At 43.2% G+C, this 22,335-nt stretch overlaps 1 protein-coding gene across 1 annotated transcript in view; it reads left to right on the top strand.

The window, feature by feature from the left end:
• Positions 1-21,626, top strand: part of LOC122929567 (protein kinase C delta type-like) — a 67,104-nt gene extending 45,478 nt beyond the window's left edge. The window contains exons 3-11 of the mRNA XM_044283190.1: positions 13,098-13,386; positions 14,609-14,700; positions 15,550-15,748; positions 16,802-16,930; positions 17,553-17,678; positions 18,850-18,978; positions 19,603-19,732; positions 20,229-20,445; positions 20,970-21,626. Coding sequence (XP_044139125.1) covers positions 13,279-13,386; positions 14,609-14,700; positions 15,550-15,748; positions 16,802-16,930; positions 17,553-17,678; positions 18,850-18,978; positions 19,603-19,732; positions 20,229-20,314 — 999 coding nt within the window. The 5' untranslated portion in view covers positions 13,098-13,278 and the 3' untranslated portion in view covers positions 20,315-20,445; positions 20,970-21,626. The remainder of the gene's footprint in view (positions 1-13,097; positions 13,387-14,608; positions 14,701-15,549; positions 15,749-16,801; positions 16,931-17,552; positions 17,679-18,849; positions 18,979-19,602; positions 19,733-20,228; positions 20,446-20,969) is intronic.
• The last annotated feature ends 709 nt before the right edge of the window (positions 21,627-22,335 follow it).

Raw genomic sequence — 22,335 nt, 5'->3', positions numbered from 1 at the left:
TCGTTCCCAGCAGCGACCTGGGAGTCCAAGATGCATCTAGACATCCTCCCCATGCTTTCTGTTCCCGAACCATTTCGGTGGTGTTTCCATCACAATTTCAGATATTTTCCTATGAACTAATGTACCCTCCCCTCTTCAGAGCAGGGGGTGTCTGGTTCAAGGCCAGAGCACCCGAGCACTGTGGTGCTCAATCAACACTAGTCTTTTAGAGAAGTCACTTCTCAAAATTCCCATATAATCTTTTTTCCCTTTAGCTCTGGAGGACTATGCAAACATGTCTGCAGCAAGCCCAGAGGAGGCAAGCAAAGAGAAGGGGAGTGACAGTGGCAAGAATGGCGGTTGTAGTTTTTATTCTGATACCCTCCTGAGCCATGCAGTGATGGGAAGAGCACACCCTAGTCTTTGGGTTCTCCTGTCTAATAGTTATTTGGGGTGCCATTGATGGGGAGGTGCAAGGCAGCTTCCCTTGGCAGCTAAAGATGTTGGTGCAGTTTTGCATTGTAGGAAATAATGAGGCAAGTCCTTCGCTGCAGCGGTCACTTGACACTCTTCAAACATGATGTTTATGTGGGGCGACCTGACACATGCGGTGCATGAGAGAGAGTAATGGGGCCAGAACCTAGCAGTGGGTATCAGGTAAGAATACTCACCAACATGGGTCCGACCCCGCTGAGCAGTCTGCAAAAAAGCACACCAAGGGAGAACAACCACTTTGATGGAAGTTACCTAGCTACCATTATTTTTGCAAAACAAGACACACCTGCCTGGTATTTTCATGTGGCCAGAAAATTAGCCACTCCATGGAATTGTCACTGTTCAGCAAGGTGCACTCCACCACAGACATGTGGACCAACTATTACGGCTAGGATAGTATGTCTTTCATGGGTCAATGTTTTGCATGAAAGTGATAACCCTGCACCACAGAAAGGAGGCAAGATGCTATTGACACTGGTTCCCACACCAGGCGTTTATCCACTTCCTCCACATCCTCCTCAACAGAATTAGGGCAGAGCATCATTCCACTCCATGTCCAAAAGCATATCCCGGCCTGAACTCCCAGCATTGACGGGGTCACATAGCATAAATCTTTTTAGGAAAACCACGGCTGTCAATTCCCTTCTCCACGCCTCCTCCTCACATCACCCGAAAACCATACAGGCAATACCAACGGGACAATTTTTAAGAACACGTAGGATCTGCTCCAATGATAAGCACTTTGAACAACAGGCGTCCCTTCTGATACAAACATGATTCGGCAGGGTTATGAGAGAACTAAAAATACCACGAGAGAGTCCCTATTGGTAAGCAAAGTTAGACGAAAAGATAGTAAAGATTCGGGGGTGAGGTTTATTACCCCATTTAATAACAAATGGCGTTTTATTCAAAACATCTTTTTTTTTATTAAATCTTTTTTATTACAAATTTTTTGTTACAAATAAAGTAAAGTTTTGAAACAATATTCACGTGTCAATGTCTTTTTCAAGATCTTACAGTTACACTACAGCGTAAAATTACATCGTAACATAAAGACATAGAAATTTCTCTATTACATATATATATATTATTTTCCAAAGAGTATAGAAAGGCAAGTAAGAAAACTCCCGTAACCCCCACACCCCCCCATCCCAACCCACCCAAACATATAGTTAACTGGAACTGCATGGTTATCGCTTATTCAAGTTTCTCAAAAATTACATAACTATTGGGCTATGTTCCAGCCAATCGCCCCAAATTTTATCGAACTTTTGAGGGCATCCTCTCTTAGTGAAAACTCTTTTCTCGGCCATCAACATATCATGAACCTTCCTTACAAATTCACCTAGTGTCGGTGGGTTACTCTGAATCCAATGCAGCGCCACTAATTTTCTGGCAACATAGCTATTTTAGCAGACTCAGTAGCTGCGAGCTCCGAGACATATCCCAATATACATATTTTCGGGTCACTTTGTACCCTTAACTCCATATGCTGGTGTATCAAGTCTAATATCTCTTCAGTAGCGTGCAATAACTGGGCAAGTCCAAAGCATGTGCAGTAAGTCCGCAGGCTCTTCCGAACATCTAGGACATCTTGCATCAGCCCTAATGGATGAGCAGCGAGGAATTTCTCCAACAACAGAGCATATACTTAGGATATCAAACCTCTCCTGTTACTTCCCATCAAAATCAGCTTTTGAACTGCCCCCACTTTAGCTACTAAGCAGCCAGTCCTTATAGTGGTCTCATACGCGTGTCTAAGTTGGAGATACTGATAAAAGCAATTACGCAGGATATTAAATTCCTCCTGCATATCCTGGAACGACTTAGACATTTCCCTCAAGTAGGTTCCCTATGCTCCACACCTCTCTGGACTCCCATTTCTTAGAATTAGAGAAGTGTAAGAACTCCGGCAATATATTGTTATTCCAATATTCCAAATTGACAAGAGTTCACTTACACCTCCTATTCCTCTCAATTGTTTAATTTTGGCCCACGTTTTCTTCATGAGCTCTATCAATAGCAATTTCTCTTTCCTTAAAGTAACCCAGCTCCTTCCAGGATACACATAAGGTCTCTCTTACCTAGCCAATGTTGTAATATTTGGCACGTAGTCTCCTGAAGGTTGCCCTCCATCCATATTCAAAACATCTTGCGCAAGCATTGGCCGGTCCTTCGAACTGATGGGGACTTGGCAGCGTGTTTGACCTCTTATCCTCAGATCACATGGAGGAGGTCGCGTAATTTGCGTGATCTCCTGACTAACAGCCATTATGTAACAGAAACAGCAGGTAGCATATTTGGTAGTAAGGGTCCTAGATGGGGATCATTCTCGTGCGGATCATGTGTGGCATGAAAGTATATGGTCCGTTCCACTGCCTTCTGCAATTCCTCTGGGAAAAAGAACTTTAAAATTGCTCATAACATCACATGTAACACAGAGGAAGTGGTATACCTGATTACATTCGCATGTAACTTGATTTATATTGGGATGACTACCAGGGCCCTTAAGGTCCGGGTGCTGGAACATATCAGTATAATTCATGCAGCCTCCAAGGTACTTGAGAAGGATTTGGACACATTGCAAACAATTCCACTGCATTTCCGTAGGTACCATGGATCAGACCCACGTGGCCTGAAAGTGAGGGGCATAGACAAAATTAGCTTGGGGTCCAGAGGCGGGAATGTTAAACAAGCCCTGCTCCGTAGAAAAACCAGATAGATAGTCGTCCTGGACACTGTAGCCCCGTATGGCCTCAATGAGTCCAATAGCTTCTCCTCCTTTCTATAAGAATAGCTCAAATTTTAATTGTAGGGTATAGTATTTTTAGACTTAGTATTCTCTATTCTTTATTATAATGTTGTCTTTCTTCTTTTTTTTTTTAATACTATTCCATTCTCTTATGGGATGTGGTGGCAATGGATCCAACAAGTCCATGGAAAGAAGAACTTTGAACCAATCAGAGAAGATCTGAAACGGATAAGAACATACACATAGGGGAATGTATCATATTGATGATTATGTAGATTATGTAGGTCCCTTCCCTGGATTGTCTCTGGGGAATTGCAGTTTACAGTGGGATGCGAAAGTTTGGGCAACCTTGTTAATCGTCATGATTTTCCTGTATAAATCGTTGGTTGTTACGATAAAAAATGTCAGTTAAATATATCATATAGGAGACGCACACAGTGATATTTGAGAAGTGAAATGAAGTTTATTGGATTTACAGAAAGTGTGCTATAATTGTTTAAACAAAATTAGGCAGGTGCATAAATTTGGGCACCACAAAAAATAAATGAAATCAATATTTAGTAGATCCTCCTTTTGCAGAAATTACAGCCTCTAAACGCTACCTGTAGGTTCCAATGAGAGTCTGGATTCTGGTTGAAGGTATTTTGGACCATTCCTCTTTACAAAACATCTTTAGTTAATTCAGGTTTGATAGCTTCCGAGCATGGACAGCTCTCTTTAAGTCACACCACAGATTTTCAATAATATTCAGGTCTGGGGACTGAGGTGGCCATTCCAGAACGTTGTACTTGTTCCTCTGCATAAATGCCTTAGTGGATTTTGAGCAGTGTTTAGGGTTGTTGTCTTGTTGAAAGATCCAGCCCCGGCGCAGCTTCAGCTTTGTCACTGATTCCTGGACATTGGTCTCCAGAATCTGCTGATACTGAGTGGATACCATGCGTCCCTCAACTTTGAGAAGATTCCCAGTCCCTGCACTGGCCACACAGCCCCACAGCATTATGGAACCACCACCATAGCAGGTGTTTTTCTTGGAATGCTGTGTTCTTTTTCCTCCATGCATAATGCCCCTTGTTATGGCCAAATAACTCAATTTTAGTTTCATCAGTCCACAGCACCTTATTCCAAAATGAAGCTGGCTTGTCCAAATGTGCTTTAGCCCACCTCAAGCTGCACTTTTTGTGCTGTGGGCGGAGAAAAGGCTTCCTCTGCATCACTCTCGCATACAGCATCTCCTTGTGTAAAGTGCCCCGAATGGTTGAACGATGCACAGTGACTCCATCTGCAGCAAGATGATGTTGTAGGTCTTTGGTGCTGGTCTGCGGGTTGACTCTGACTATTCTCACCATTCGTCGCTTCTGTCTATCCGAAATTTTTCTTGGTCTGCCACTTCGAGCCTTAAATTGAACTGAGCCTGTGGTCTTCCATTTCCTCAATATGTTCCTAACTGTGGAAACAGATGGCTGAAATCTCTGAGACAGCTTTCTGTATCCTTCCCCTAAACCATGATGGTGAACAATCTTTGTCTTCAGGTCATTTGAGAGTTGTTTTGAGACCCCCATGTTGCTACTCTTCAGAGAAAATTAAAAGAGGAGGGAAACTTACAATTGACACCCTTAAATAATCTTTCTCATAATTGGATTCACCCGTGTATGTAGGTCAGGGGTCACTGAGCTTACCAAGCCAATTTGAGTTCCAATAATGAATTCTAAAGGTTTTTGAATCAATAAAATGACAACAGTGCCCAAATTTATGCACCTGCCTAATTTTGTTTAAACAATTATAGCACACTTTATGTAAATCCAATAAACTTAATTTCACTTCTCAAATATCACTGTGTATGTCTCCTATATGATATATTTAACTGACATTTTTTATCGTAACAACCAACTATTTATACAGGAAAATCATGACAATTAACAAGGTTGCCCAAACTTTTGCATCCCACTGTATCTATTACACAGAATCACCTAGGGGAAATCATCTGTACATACTAGTACGCAGGGCTTTTTTTCTCAGAGAAAAGGTGGTGGAACTCACCCCCCCTCCCCTGGCCACGCCCCTACCCACCCCTAGGACTGCCCCCTAAAACCGCCCCTTTAGAGAACAGGGATGCAAGTAAAATTTGGGGGGGGGGGGGGGCTATAAAAGTAAATGTATGGAATTAAATAAAAAGCAATGCAGCAAATCATCATCTCCATCCACACCATGGAGAAAGAGAGAAGAACAGGAAGTGAGGATTTCACAGAAGAAATAAGGACATTTAAACTAAAAAGCAATATGGAAGGATGAGGTAAGTGAAGAAGGACTGCACTAAGGTAAAGGAAGCTATTTAGGAAAAAAAATTGTACCTTTAGTCTGTTGGAATAGGAAACTTGGAACTTGATGTTGGACTTGGAACCGTGACCGAACTTGGCTCAGGGTCAGTGACAGGCAGGCAGGCTGTACTCTGGGGGCGGGGCTCACTGGCAACATCACGTGAAGACGTGCCTCAGTTTAGTACTGGGATAGTTTGCGGCGGCGGGCCGGGGGGGGGCACTTGCCCCCCCTTGCGGACGCCCATGAGGGGGGCGGGGTGAGTCGGAGAAAATAGGTGGCGGAACGCTGTTCCGGGGCGTTCCACCAGAAAAAAAAGGCCTGCTAGTACGTCATCATTACATAGATGAAACGAAGAGTAACCTGTTGGTCAATTGGGTTTTTTGGGTGATGGGTCGGGAGTGCCACAATCGATCCCAACAGTAGATATTTGGGTGTTTTTTTTTATCCCTAATTGGTCGTTACCCCAACCATTGTTGCATTCATCGCTAACCATGATACATTTGGGATCGTTTCTGGCACTCTCGCCCCATTTCTGATATAATATGCACTTTATACTATTAGTAGTGTGTCCAGTAACTTTTGGCACTGATATTTTATCAATGTAATGGTATGCACGATACATTACTATGTGCTGAGTTCTAATTTCAGTATCAGTACCTTATTCACACTGTATGCAGTTTTAGTTCACTTTGGATCAATGTGACCCAGCACATTATGAATTATTGTATATTATGAATTAGATATAGCTATATGAATTATTGTGTTAATCACTATTTTTATGGATTTTTATGGGTTTTTATGTGTTTTTTCATACTTATTATTGTAATATTCATTTAATTTTGATCATGTGATATATCATCCTTAGTAATTAATGGTATAACTTAATCATGTTGAATGGTGGTATAGTCTAATCTGGTGTATTAATTTGCTGGATGTCTTGCTCATTAGTGTATAGTGTAAATAGAGGAATGTTGTCATATTTAAACATGTAAGTAACAGCACCTATGAACACGTGGTTACTGTAGGCCTAATATGGATGATTGTTATATATAGGGATTCCGGATTATTCTTAAACTGTACTAGCTATCCCTGAGATGTAGTTACAGCCGCTTTTTCAATAGGATCCAATTTACTGATGGAGCTTGCGGGTCACCTGCGTTCCACTGGGTCGCGGTCCTACTCATGCGCTGCACGGCACCATCTCAACGTGCTCAGATACATCATCACGCGCTGCACATGCGCAGTGCTCTGGCGGACACGCGCTGGGAGATGGCCCCGTGTATCATGGTGTTTCCGTGCCCGCTGGGTTTGATCACAGGTGTCCGCAACCCAGGTAAGTCCTCCCACTTGTGTCTCTAGTATATATACCCTGCTATCTCATATTCTGATACCTCCTGACGAAGCCGCTGAGGTGAAACGCGCGTCAAGGTCCTGCGCTTAGGGTCACTTATCCTCTTGGGTTATTGTCATGTCTTCAGGTACGTCCTGTGTTAGGTGTAGTTAGACGCCACTACACATCCTACTATATATCATATCTATATAAGGCCTATGTTATCCTTTAGGCTGTATATATATGTGTTGTGTTATAGACTAGGCTGCGGATATACTTTATTAAGCCTGTTATATACATGCTGTCTATGACCACTTAGGACGCAGACTGTGTATCTCACGGACATCCGGGGAATTCCCATATATTGTTGTATCACGCTGTATAGTCCCCCATTGGGGTGTTATTTACCATCAGTGATACAGACTTTGGGTGCCTGTGATTACAGTATCTGACCTGGTACCCATTAAGTGCTTATCAGTCTTGTGGGGATACATGACAGTCCAGCTGTATATTTTGCCCTTCGCTTCTATGTATACTTTTTTCCATCTTGCCTTTTTCTACATATTTTAATATACAATAAATTTGACATTATTTTGGATATATTATCTCCACTGGCTTTTTTTGCTAAGAATACTCACCAACATGGGTCCGACCTTGCTGAGCAGTCTGCAAAAAAGCATACCAAGGGAGAACAACCACTTTGATGGAAGTTACCTAGCTACCATTATTTTTGCTAAACAAGACACCCCTGCCTGGTATTTTCATGTGGCCAGAAAGGTCCACTCCACCACAGACATGTGGACCGACTGTTACGGCTAGGATAGTATGTCTTTCATGGGTCAATGTTTTGCATGAAAGTGATGACCCTGCACCACAGAAAGGAGGCCAGATGCTATTGACACTGGTTCCCACACCAGGCGTTTATCCACTTCCTCCACATCCTCCTCAACAGAATTAGGGCAGAGAATCATTCCACTCCATGTTTAAAAGCATATCCCCGTCAAAAAGCCTAAGGGCCCTTGCAGGCGAGCGTTGGTTACGCTGCGAATGCGCAGCGCAGCTCCCGGCCTGAACTCCCAGCACTGATGGGGTCACATAGCATTATATTGATTTATGATGCTATGTAACCCTTACACTCCTGCAGTGGCGACTCTAGGAACAATATATAGGGGGGGCACAAAGATACCACAGTCAAAAATGGGGGGGCACAAACAAAATAAGTATATATCAATAAGATTACAAAATACGAGAGAATTGCGGTATGCAGGGATACAGTTATAATAAAGCAATTTACTTACAAAAGAAGCTACTCAGTCGTCTGCTGTGCTGTCCCCTGCTTGCTTCCACGGATTCTTTCCCCTTCTTTCTGTCTCTCGTCAGTGCACAGGCGCACTGTTATGGTGGATCTGTGGAAGACACACTGTTATGGGGGCATCTGTGGATGACACATTATGCCTCTCATTAGCCCTCATTATGCCTCTCATATCAGCCCCCATATTAGCCCTCATTATGCCTCTCATATCAGCCCCCATATCAGCCCTTATGCCTCATTAGCCCCCATATCAGCCCTTATGCCTCATTAGCCCCCATATCAGCCCTTATGCCTCATTAGCCCCCATTATGCCTCTTATTAGCCCCATTATGCCTCTTATTAGCCCCATATGCCTCCTATTAGCCCCCATATGCCTCCTATTAGCCCCCATATGCCCCCTATTAGCCCCATATGCCCCCATTTGCCTCCAATTAGCCCCCATATGCCTCCAATTAGCCCCCATATGCCTCCAATTAGCCCCCATATGCCTCCTATTAGCCCCATATGCCCCCATATGCCTCCAATTAGCCCCCATATGCCTCCAATTAGCCCCCATATGCCTCCAATTAGCCCCCATATGCCTCCTATTAGCCCCCATATGCCCCCATATGCCTCCTATTAGCCCCCATATGCCTCCTATCAGCCCCATATGCCTCCTATCAGCCCCATATGCCTCCTATTAGCCCCATATGCCTCCTATTAGCCCCATATGCCTCCGATTAGCCCCAAATATGCCTCCGATTAGCCCCAAATATGCCTCCAATTAGCCCCCAAATATGCCTCCAATTAGCCCCAAATATGCCTCCAATTAGCCCCCAAATATGCCTCCAATTAGCCCCAAATATGCCTCCAATTAGCCCCAAATATGCCTCCAATTAGCCCCAAATATGCCTCCAATTAGCCCCCATATGCCTCCAAATGCCCCCATATGCCTCCAATTAGCCCCCAAATATGCCTCCAATTAGCCCCCATATGCCTCCAAATGCCCCCATATGCCTCCTATTAGCCCCCATATGCCTCCAATTAGCCCCCAAATATGCCTCCAAATGCCCCATATGGCTCCAATTAGCCCTCATATGCCTCCTATTAGCCCCCATAATGCCCCCAGCAGCCACATTTTTTATAAAATAAAAAATAAAAACACTTACCTCTCCTGCTCCTGGACGGATGCCGCCTGCCATTTTCTCCTCAGTCGACTGTGCTCTAAACTGGCGCGCACAGCGTGAGGTCACAGAGCGACCTTACGCTGTGCGCAGCCCTGCACAGCCGACAGCCGAGGACCAGGAAGTGGTGAGTACAGAGCGTTCACCACTTCCTGGTCCTTCGGTACTAATGAGCGCTTCTATAATGGAAGCGCTCATTAGTATTCACTCTGGGGAATCAGCGGGGGGGCACCCGGGGGGGCAAGGGACAACATAGGGGGGGCAATTGCCCCCCCTCGCCCCCCTCTAGCGACGCCACTACACTCCTGGAATGTATTGGATAACACTGGCATAATGCTGTCAGTTATATGCAATACATTCCAGAACTGTAAGGGTTACATAGCATCATAAATCAATATAATGCTGTGTGACTCCCGTCAGCGGCAGCACTGACAGTTCAGGCTGGGAGCTGCGCTGCAGACTTGGAGCGTGACCAATGCTCGTCTGCAAGGGCCCTAAGGAGGCAAAGCCATGCCTCAAGATACCTCTGCCCAATGACTATTTAAACTCCCCAAATCCGGCCTAGCACTCCTTGTGCTCTCACACCGTAGTTATTCTCCCTTAGTACCCCCTTCACAATAGACATGCCTAGTTTGTGCTCCAACACAGTAGTTATGCCCCTAATAAGAAATGGCCATGAATTAAGCCACCAAACAGTGAAAATGCCATTCCATTAATGAACTAAAGAAGAAATATTTATTGAATGATATAAATATTTTTTTAAATTTAACTTTTACTTTTCTGTAAATTCTGGCTGTGTAGATGAGGTCTATCAGATGTTTTTCTTCCTATGCATTTAAATATGTTTTCTACCAGGAAGGAATCACATGTTCTTTGCAGCTAGATCCTATAGAAGAAAACAATGTAAGTACAAGCATTCCAGGATTTAACAATAAATCACAATAAGAAATTCCTGCACCTTATTTGGGGTTTTACTGTTTGGGGGGAGCTCACATCTGTCATTATGCAGTCCCCGTCCTTGTCAAATTGGTATTTTTGTTCTACATCTTCCATTTCAATATCATCTGGGTACTGCCTTTCCCCGACCTCCATATCTTCTACTACATCCATCTCTAATCTTCGTCGCTTGCGAGGGACGACCTCTTCTATTTTCCAATGCTTCACCAAAATAGCCTCCATTTCTTCTATCTCTACTCGGCGTCGCTTGCGTGGGCACATTTTGAGCCAGACTAAGACTGACACAGGTGCCAGGAAGTGAGCCGGAATTACCCCCATTCTACATTATGACATCACAAGAGGTTAACCTCATCCAGATTCTACACATCATGACATCACAATAAGTGTGGCCAGACCAGATATTGATTATGACATCATAAAGAGTATGGTAGCTTCACCAGGCCTGGAGATTCTACATGATGACATCACAGGGTGTTCTACTTCAGCACCAGATAGTGATCATACATGGATTCACCACATTGTGATACTTTTTACAGGTGAAACTCGAAAAATTTGAATATCGTGCAAAGTTCATTTATTTCAGTAAAGCAACTTAAAAGGTGAAACTAACATATGAGATAGACTCATTACATGCAAAGCGAGATAATTCAAGCCTTTATTTGTTATAATTTGGATGATTATGGCTTACAGCTTATGAAACCCCAAAGTCACAGTTTTGAGGTACCCTTTGCTCAGGGGGTATGGATTAATTTGTTGACTAGAGTGTGACACTTTGAGCCTAGAATATTGAACCTTTTCAAAAAATTCTAATTTTAAGCTGCATTACTGCAATTCCTTTTAATTTGCATTACTGAAATAAATGGACTTTTGCACAATATTCTAATTTTTCGAGTTTCACCTGAATATGTTCAGTAACAGCACTCACTAATTCATGTATACTGTATGTACTGTATGTGGTTTATGTGATGTATGTATCTATGTGTATCACAGATCCTGAGCAAGGCGGGCCCCTAGTCTCCCACCCCCTGCACAAGTGGCACATAACACAGTAGACTTACTGCACTACTTACATATATTCAATGTACGGCACCTCAACCAGCCTATGTTCATATAAAAAACCTGATAGATTATTAAAGAAACTCCCGAAGTTTATTATTATAGACACGATCAGAGTTGAGATGACTTCTAGGTATAGGGGAAAGCTACCAGTGTCCTCTTCTCCCCAGGACCTACCTTCTCAAAGCTGCTGCAGGGACCTCCATATGCAATCATCTGGTAGCATCTTGCTGCTGTGTGAGCAGGTAATATTTGAATGTAGCCGTACTGTGGGACCCCAAAATACATTTTACTGGTTGGCCCTAGGCACCCCAGTCCGGCACTGGTGACACAGAACACCTCATCAGGGCCAGTACCACTTCCATCCTCTACATTGGCTGCCAAGGAGGCTCGCTGCATGCTCAAGACAGGGCCTAAATGGCAGACTCTGAAAATCCTGTAGACTGCAATAGTGTTCTATTACAGTCTATGGGACGAAGGATCAAAGTCCCTTAGGGGAAATAAAAACCACAGTGTAAAAAACATAAAAAAAACGCAAAAATTTAAAATATAAAAGCCCTCCTTAATTTTATATATAAAAAAATAAAAATAATGTTTTATTACAGTATATGGGACAAGGGATCAGAAGATCACATGTCCAATGCCCCCAGGGGTGCTAAAAATCACAGTGTAAAAAAAGTTTAAAACACGAAAATTAAAAAAATTTAAGTCCCCCCAATTTAAAAAAACAATAATCTTTAGGGCCAAGCGTACAACGCTTGACCAATTACTCCCAAAATGTAATGACAATATGTACTAATAGTACATATTGTTATTCCCCCCCATTCTCAATTTTATATTTAAAAATAAAGAAATAAACATAACAGGCATTGCTGCTTCACAAAATGTCTGAAGTATTAAAATATCAAACAAGGTGAATGTTGTAATAAGAAAAAATAAAAATACCCAATTTGCCATTTTGGGTCTTCTTGTTCACCCCTACACAATTGAATAAAGAGTGACCAAAAAGCTACAAATAAATCAGCAAAAAAACAAGCCCTCATGCAGCTTTGAAGTATTATAAAGTTGTGGGTGCCAGAAAATGTTGATGCAAAGAAATGTTTCTGTTTTTATAATGAAAGTCGTAATGTAAACTGCTTGTATCCAGGGGTTATGACCACCCTGCAATCCATCAGAGGTGGCCATGCTTGTACACTATAGGAAAGGGTGACGGCCTTTCTGGTGGCTAGGACTGTAGGAGTGTGCATAGGCCAGGACTTTTTCCATTAGTGTGCAAGCACGACCACCACTGCTGGATTGTAGGGTGGTCGTAATCCCTGGATATGAGCATTGTATAATGTGATGGAAAAATGAATCAAGCCAGCAAAAGAAGGCAATATGGACAATCACAATACATTAGTAAGTGCCTTGTATTAACTTTCTCTACATGATAAATGTAAATTCATTTAGGGGTCTGTTTTCTGCATTTATTTTGGAGTCTGCTGAGTCTGTATTTATCTAAGGGTGATGGATGCTATTGAAAAATAATAATATAGTCCCCCACCTGTCGCCATTTCAAGTCTATGGGACTGCTGGAGATAGCCAAGCTCTGTGTTTGGCAATGCAGATTCATTACTGTTGTCAACAATGGTCTATGAGAGTAACAGAAAAGGCCAAGACAATCAATGTGGTACTAATGCCTCAGATGAGAATATGCCTTTAATTGTCTTCTCATGTTTTTCTATTATTTCCCCCCAGTCGAGGACAGTGGTGTTCGGCCAACCTGCTCTAGAAGCACAATCTCCGAGAACATCAGGGAGACATTAATATTCCATCGTGTGCTCGGGCAGGGAAGTTATGGAATATTAATGGAAGGTCGTCTTGGCTGAGGATACTTCTAACCATCAGAAGTATGCTGTGAAGATCATCAGCAAGAGACATGCTTGCCGACTGTGATGAGGCGGATGTGTTGGTGGAGCACCGAGTGTTACAGCTGGCATCTGGGAGCCCCTTCCTTGTCCACGCGGCCTTTGCATTTCAGACCAAGGTACACTACTGACAACCTCACTTTTGACCAATTCCTTATTTAAAACTCCATTAAAACCTATACGGCTGTGTGCTCCCTACTTTATGGAGCGTACCCATTGACTTCAAAGGGTCCACGATCCACAAGATGTGGCTAAAGAGGGGACGTTTCCTATCTTTTGGGGCACGGCTGCACTGATTCAGAAGCACGTGGAAGGACCTGTGTCCGTGTTTAGCAAATCCGCAGTTTGGGATCTGGAAAAAAGAAAATGGTTGTGAGAATGGGGCCTAATGAAAAAATGTTCCCTTGGAATCCAAAAATACAGTACTTTTCTTTTTTCATCAAGTCCTCACAGTTTGTGAGGATCTTTTACTTGCAGTTATTTGATAAGATCTTTCATTGTTTCTCCTCTCCATGTCATGGTTAAATGGACACTGGGATCATTAAATGGACACTCGGATCATACAGTTCTGTATCTAGAAAAGATCTGTGTCTAGTAAAGTGCTGAGCACCGTGTCTCCATCACAGGACCAGGACAGAGTTATAGCAGCTACAGGAAAGCAATGAAGGTTTCTTTTGATAACTGCAAGCAGAAATCATAATAACTGACAACCTGATACAGAAAGATTGTAAAACTGTACAATGTTTCACTATATACAAAGAAAAACTCGTTACTTAAAGGGGTTGTCCAGGTTCAGAGCTAAACCCGGACATACCCTTATTTTCACCCCGGCAGCCCCCTAAGGCTAGCATCGGAGCATCTCATGCTCCGATGTGCTCCCTTGCCCTGCGCTAAATTGCACAGGGCAAGCGATCTTTTATTTACAATAACACACTGCCAGGCGGAAACTTCCGCCCGTCAGTTTGTTCGGTGACGTCACCGGCTCTGATGGGCGGGCTTTAGAGCTGCCCTAGCTGTTTTACTGGCTAGTGCAGCGCTAAATCCCTCCCAACAGTGCCGATGACATCACCGGGCTTCCTGGCAGCCCCATGGAGAGCCCCGATACGTCACCGGATCTCCAAAAAATGCCTTTGCCCTGCGCGATTTAGCATGAACTTCTCCGATGCTCCTGTCAGGGGGGCTGCCGGGGTGAAAATGGGGATATGTCCGGGTTCAGCTCTGAACCCAGACAACCCCTTTAATGAAACTGGAATATCCCTTCAAAAATGACAGAAGCCACTACTATATTCTGTACAGTAAATGTGATCTGATGGTTCAGTAATGGCGTCTTCTATGTCACAGATGCTTGTTCTACTTGGGCTGGAATACATGAGCTGCGGGGACTTTGATCAATTGCTGAGGATAAAGGGGCAGCTTGACATCCCCAGTGCAAGGTAAGGCTGAATACAAAACCTCAGAAGATGCCATGAAATATTAGATACAGCGTCCTGCCTCATGTAAATCACACTGATGAGATCTGCTCCCGGTTTCTTCTCTACCGAAGAAGGATTAAAGAAATGTTCCTCAGGAAATGTTAGGGAATGTTTCCCCTCTTCCTTGGGCTGCGATCCCCCATCTGATATTAAAAGACATACAGGAGAACAGATCTCCCCTGTGTGATGTGAAGAAGCCTTAGTCACATTCCCAGGTTTTAAAGGGGTTCTCCAGGAATGGTCAATGGTCACAAGCAACCTGTCTAAGAATGTGACTAGAACTGGTTTCCTCCAATAGCAGAGCTGCTTAAGGCGTCTTGCACACGACCGTATGGCTTTTTCAGTATTTTATGGTCCACAAAAATGGATCTGCAAAAAATACGGATGACGTCCGTATGCATTCCGTTTTTTGCGGAATGGAACAGCTGGCCCCTGATAGAACAGTACTATCCTTGTCCGTTATGCGGACAATAATAGGACATGTTCTATCGTTGAATGAAATGGAAATATGGAAACTGAAGGCATACGGAGTTCCTTCCGTTTTTTTTGCGGATCCAATGAAATGAATGGTTCCGTATACGGAATGCAAAAAACGGAACGTAAACAGAAAAAGTATACGTTTGTGTGCAAGAGGCCTAATGGTGTGAGGGATGTTAAGACACCATGCAGCCCTGGCAATAAGAAATTGCCTCCTCAGATGACAGTGATGATATATATATATGTTGACTCTTATTCCAGTGACTGGTAAGAATGTCTAACAGTCTTCTGTGTTATCCTTGCATTATATTCATTTACTTACTTTTCTGACAGATTCTATGCCGCTGAGCTCGTGTGTGGCATCCAATTTCTCCATTCAAAGGGAATCGTCCACAGAGACCTCAAGCCCGAGAACATCCTGGTGGCTGAGACGGGCCATATTAAGATCACGGATTTCGGTCTCGCACTTAACATGCTTGGAGACCGCACAGCCACCGAATATGCTGGGACAAAGGGCTATGTGGCTCCTGAGGTGAGAAAAAGGGAGTTTCCTCATTTCCACCATTCCATTTGTATTAAAGGGGTTTTCCAGGTTTGGAATATTGGTCGCATAACCTCAGGATCGGCCATCAACATGAAACTGGTGGACGTTTGACTCCTGGCACCCCCCACCTATTACCTGTTTGAAGGGTCCACATTGATGACGTGAGCTCTACAGCCTCCTCATTGATTACTGCACACCATCTACCTGATGTCAGCTACTGCAGCTTTTTCTCATTGACTTGAACGGGACAAGGCTGCAATAACCTGCAGGTAGTGCCCAGGCCCTTCATACAGCTGATTGGTGGGGATGCCGAGAGTCAGACCCCAACTGATCTGATACTGATGGCCTATTCTGAAGAAAGATAATTAATACTCTGAACCTAGAAATCCCTTGAATGATGAGAATTCTTCTTCTTATTAATCATTTATTTTCTCATAATTATGTATTGATGAATGCCTCCTCTTAACCCATTCTGGACCAGACCAACTTTGGAAATGATGGTTTCTGTATTTTTCTTCCTTGCCTTTTTACGAACACAGGGGAAGATATATCAAGACTGGCGCTTTCTGCCCCAGTCTTAGTATCCCCTGCGTTACTCTGAGTCCTGCAGTCTCTTGTACTATTAATGGAATACTTCTGTACTGCAAATAGTTATTTTTCATCCAGCCTTCTACAGAGTGTACAAAGTGTAATACTTGAGGTAACTTGGCAGTAGAATGCACCTGTTCCAATGAATGAACCACCATGTAGCATTTGGTCACACTAAGCCTGTAGGAGTGAGGTTCCCTCTGTCACCTTCATATGAAAGCCATTTATCAGAAACATAAGGGCTACAAGGCAACGTCTGTCCCTACAGCAGCAGATGACTTTGTGGTTACAGTTTATCTGCAGCTGGATGGAGGCAGAACATCTTGTCCTCATTCAGCTAAACACCTTGTGTGACCCAATACTACGCTATGCCAGCAATGGCCACAGCCTGAGCACCTACAGTGCGGGTTTATAGTATAAGCCATGTAGTCACTCTTCTCTCCTTTCTGGCAGATGCTGGCTAAGGAGGAGTATGGCGTCGGAGTGGACTGGTATTCATTTGGTGTCATCTTAAAAGAAATGATCACCAGTCAGCGCACTTACCATCCTGCACGCTCCGGCGCTAAAGACATTATTAAAAAGGTCAGTATGTTCCTACATGACACTACTGTATTGTATACAATGTTACATGACAACCTGTGATAGGAGACATCTCCCCCTACAATGCCCCATAGTGCACCATGATCTCCTTCACTAATACTCACCACTGTAGTGTTCAGGAGGGGTCGCCCCTCAGAGGTGCTGCTAGCAGGATAGCAATACACAACCAGCACTTCTGTAGTATACAAGGTGACAATACTGGTCTCCACCAGAGAGGATGCTGAGTAGGATGCTGGAGCCACAACTTCTCCAGCACAGTCTCAGCAATAGAGCAATGTCTCTCAAAAGTCCCAAGGACTGCCCTGGAGCCAGGTTACATAGGAGCAGCATAAGCTACCTTTTTTATCAGCATGGAGGCAAACATTATAGTCGTTCTCCAGTGGTGACATCGGGCCTAATGGATAATTGGAATAAGAGTTTCCTTTTAAAGTTATAATCTGGTAGTTAATGTACTGAGGACTTGTCTACACACTTAGTCCACCCCTTTGATTGTGGATATTGTTTCCCAGCTAGCCTCTGAAAATGTAAGATGTGGAGTCTGATTGGTCCTTGTGCTTAAATGTCTTTACAGTCACTAAGTTAGAATTACATTCCTCATTTTCAGCTCCTCCAGAGAGATCCTGCCAAGTGCTTAGGAGTCCACGGGAACATCCGAGGCCATCATTTCTTCCAGCATGTTGACTGGGTCTCAGTGAAAGCCCTTCGGATGACTCCACCACACATCCCTGTAGTAAGTAAATGAAGAGAAGCTCTACCCTGGTCTAGATACACTTTATATACTATATATGATTCTCAATGTCAGGGGTTCCTCCATGATTTTCAAATATTCTTTATGCAGCTTTTAAAGGGGTTCTCAGTCTCAAGGTGATATCTTCTGTGCATATTTCATAGTGGGGTTTATATATGCCATAGGGAGGGACCAGAAGGGAAAGTTGCTCAGGCAGATCTGACACCTCCAAGTACTTATTCTATTAATTCTGATTTCACTAGTTGATGCCTTTGAAGAAGACATGATTGTAATTATAACAAATACTTGTTGAATGGAGCTGGTCGTTGGCAGACCTCTGTAAGGAGTGTAGGCTACTACCCTAATATGGCATTTGACTTGAACGGGACAAGGCTGCAATAACCTGCAGGTAGTGCCCGGCCCTTCATACAGCTGATTGGTGGGGATGTCGAGAGTCAGACCCCAACTGATCTGATACGGATGGCCTATTCTGAAGAAAGATAATGAATAGTCTGAACCTAGAAATCCCTTGAATGATGATAATTCTTCTTCTTATTAATCATTTATTTTTTCATAATTATGTATTGATGAATGCCTCCTCTTAACCCATTCTGGACCAGACCAACTTTGGAAATGATGGTTTCTGTATTTTTCTTCCTTGCCTTTTTACGAACACAGGGGGAGATATATCAAGACTGGCGCTTTCTGCACCAGTCTTAGTATCCCCTGCGTTACTCCTGCAGTCTCTTGTACTATTAATAGAATACTTCTGTACTGCAAATAGTTATTTTTCATCCATCCTTCTACAGAGTGTACAAAGTGTAATACTTGAGGTAACTTGGCAGTAGAATGCACCTGTTCCAATGAATGAACCACCATGTAGCATTTGGTCACACTGAGCCTGTAGGAGTGAGGTTCCCTCTGTCACCTTCATATGAAAGCCATTTATCAGAAACATAAGGGCTACAAGGCAACGTCTGTCCCTACAGCAGCAGATGACTTTGTGGTTACAGTTTATCTGCAGCTGGATGGAGGCAGAACATCTTGTCCTCATTCAGCTAAACACCTTGTGTGACTCAATACTACGCTATGCCAGCAATGGCCACAGTCTGAGCACCTACAGTGCAGGTTTATAGTATAAGCCGTGTAGTCACTCTTCTCTCCTTTCTGGCAGATGCTGGCTAAGGAGGAGTATGGCGTCGGAGTGGACTGGTATTCATTTGGTGTCATCTTGAATGAAATGATCACAAGTCAGTGCACTTACCATCCTGCACGCTCCGGCGCTAAAGACATCATTAAAAAGGTCAGTATGTTCCTACATAACACTACTGTACTGTATACAATGTTACATGACAACCTGTGATAGGAGACATCTCCCCCTACAATGCCCCATAGTGCACCATGATCTCCTTCACTAATACTCACCACTGTAGTGTTCAGGAGGGGTCGCCCCTCAGAGGTGCTGCTAGCAGGATAGCAATACACAACCAGCACTTCTGTAGTATACAAGGTGACAATACTGGTCTCCACCAGAGAGGATGCTGAGTAGTCACCCCTGGAGCCACAACTTCTCCAGCACAGTCTCAGCAATAGAGCAATGTCTCCAAAAAGTCCCAAGGACTGCCCTGGAGCCAGGTTACATAGGAGCAGCATAAGCTACCTTTTTTACCAGCATGGAGGCAAACATTATAGTCGTTCTCCAGTGGTGACATCGGGCCTAATGGATAATTGGAATAAGAGTTTCCCTTTAAAGTTATAATCTGGTAGTTAATGTACTGAGGACTTGTCTACACACTTAGTCCACCCCTTTGATTGTGGATATTGTTTCCCAGCTAGCCACTGAAAATGTAAGATGTGGAGTCTGATTGGTCCTTGTGCTTAAATGTCTTTACAGTCACTAAGTTTTAATTACATTCTTCATTTTCAGCTCCTCCAGAGAGATCCTGCCAAGCGCTTAGGAGTCCACGGGAACATCCAAGGCCATCATTTCTTCCAGCATATTGACTGGGTCTCAGTGGAATCCCTTCGGATGACTCCACCACACATCCCTGTAATAAGTAAATGAAGAGAAGCTCTACCCTGGTCTAGATACACTTTATATACTATATATGATTCTCAATGTCAGGGGTTCCTCCATGATTTTCAAATATTCTTTATGCAGCTTTTAAAGGGGTTCTTAGTCTCAAGGTGATATCTTCTGTGCATATTTCATAGTAGGGTTTATATATGCCATAGAGAGGGACCAGAAGGGAAAGTTGCTCAGGCAGATCTGACACCTCCAAGTACTTATTCTATTAATTCTGATTTCACTAGTCCATGCCTTTGAAGAAGACATGATTGTAATTATAACAAATACTTGTTGAATGGAGCTGGTCGGAGGCAGACCTCTGTAAGGAGTGTAGGCTACTACCCTAATATGGCATTTAAGATGCTTTATACTCCTCTAGAAACACTATATCTTATTATAAGGTGATCATATTATATGCCATAATCTGCATCTGTGACAGCTTGTGATGATGATATCCTCACTTTCATCTATTTTTCTGCTTATAGCCATCTACACCTCAACGCCGTGCCAGGCAATTCAACCCGGGCACAATAGAGGCAGCAGCGGCCAAGAAGGGACCTTTACCATCTAAACATCAGGCCATTTTCAGAGGGTTTTCATTTGTCACCCGGTAAACCCTCCACCAGCTCTAATATCATCAGAGCAAGATGTCCTCCTGAGCTCCTGCAGAAGATCGATGGAGGGACAGAAGAACGGACCCAGGTATATAGCTGGAAATAAGTGGTGTTCCTATGTAGTTGTATGAGTCAAGATTTAAGGTGCTCCAAATATAAAGCTTCAATTTTATGACTATTAGGCCTCACGCACACAACTGTATGTGTTTTGTGGTCCACAAACCATGGATGCGCGAAACATGGATATCGGATGTATGTGTCCTGCATTTTCCTGTTCTGCACGTCCCGCCTTACTTTAAAAATGCCTATTATTGCAAAATAAGACAAGAATAGGACATTTATTTATTTATTTTTTGGTGAAAGGAAATACAGCCGCACTGATATGGACAGCAAACTGATGACAGACTCGTATTTAAGGCCCCATAGAAATGAATGGGTCGACATGCAGTCTGAAATAATGCAGATCGAATGTAGACCAAAAATATGGTAGTCTGCATGATGCTTTAAATGATTGTGTAAAATCCCTCATCTTCACATGTAGCGCTCAGTCTTTATATATTATACCACATCTTGTGGTATTTGTATTGATTCATCCTGTCATATATCCTACAGTGTGAAGACCATGAAGAACTATGACAACAGGACCTGCGATTGGCACTGGGCTGAAGAGAAATAACATCTGAAATACACTTGATGAGAGAGGACACTGGTCCTGGAGCTCACAGATCAACGCTGGATGACTGTGGGTATGTATACGGGCATTTGATCCAGGGACTATATTCCCACTGCCATATTTGCAGTCAGGAAGGAGTGTTTTCCCCCTTAGATCAGGACAGATTGGCAAATGTCATAAAGGGGTTTTTTCTCACCTTCCTGTGGATCAACACAGTTGCCCTTCCCCCATTCCCCTAATCAAAAGTACAATTCGGACAACCTTTTGTGGACAGATTATTTAGTAATTGATTCAGGGACTAATCTGACTGCCATGCGTGGAGTCGGGAAGGAATTTTTCCTCATGTGAAGCTGATGGCTGAGGCTCAGTGAGGTTTTTTCGCCTTCCTCTGGATTAATAATATCTGATCCAGGGAAATAGTCTGACTGCCCTAAGCGGAGTCGGGAAGGAATTTTTCCCCCTACAGGGTTTTTTTTCGCCTTCCCCTGAATCAATAAAAGTCAATGGATCTAACATATCCTTGACTTTGATTTGGAGTTTACACCAAATCATCTGTCCCATCATTAATAACATTATAAATGAAATAAAATTCTCTATTCCCCCCCATGTTGTTGTGTGCCTGGTTTTATTTCCACTGACGAGTCATGTGCTGCTCAGGGCTGTATTTCACTGGTCTTACTTTGTGTAAGTAAAAAGAGAACATAAGAATTCATGTTGAAGAAGAATAACATCCATACAGAATTATCTATCTCTTCATAATGGAGACACAAGAACAAAGTGGAAGAGAAGATCTTCATCAATTATTCCTGCCTTCCAAACATGGAGAGTAAATATCAGAGCCGCTATCTAGAACACACTAGCGTTGTTAGGGTCTCAAAAGATCCCGGGCCCAAGCCCAAATGCATACGGCCCAATTCTCTAAGTCGACTCTCTCCACCCCCCTCCCCACACAGTCTAGCACTAAAGACATTTTCCTGTACTTGCTATACAGCAGCACATACAGTCCTGATCAAACGTTTAAGACCACTTGAAAAATGGCAAAAAATCATATTTAGCATGGCTGGATCTTAACAAGGTTCCAAGTAGAGCTTCAACATGCAACAAGAAGAAATGGGAGTGAGACAAAACATTTTTTGAGCATTCAATTTAATGAAAACAACGAATAACAACAGGCTGTTTTTCAGCTGATCGAAAGTTTAGGATCACACCTCCCCAAAAAAACTAAACCCCCCTAAAACAGAAATCCAACTTCCAAACATGAACTCAGTAATGAGTAGCTCCACCGTTATTGTTTATCACTTCCAA

This window comes from Bufo gargarizans, chromosome 2 (assembly GCF_014858855.1).
Source record: "Bufo gargarizans isolate SCDJY-AF-19 chromosome 2, ASM1485885v1, whole genome shotgun sequence".
In the NCBI taxonomy this organism is placed as follows: domain Eukaryota; kingdom Metazoa; phylum Chordata; class Amphibia; order Anura; family Bufonidae; genus Bufo; species Bufo gargarizans.
This window is presented reverse-complemented; position numbering and strand designations above follow the sequence as displayed.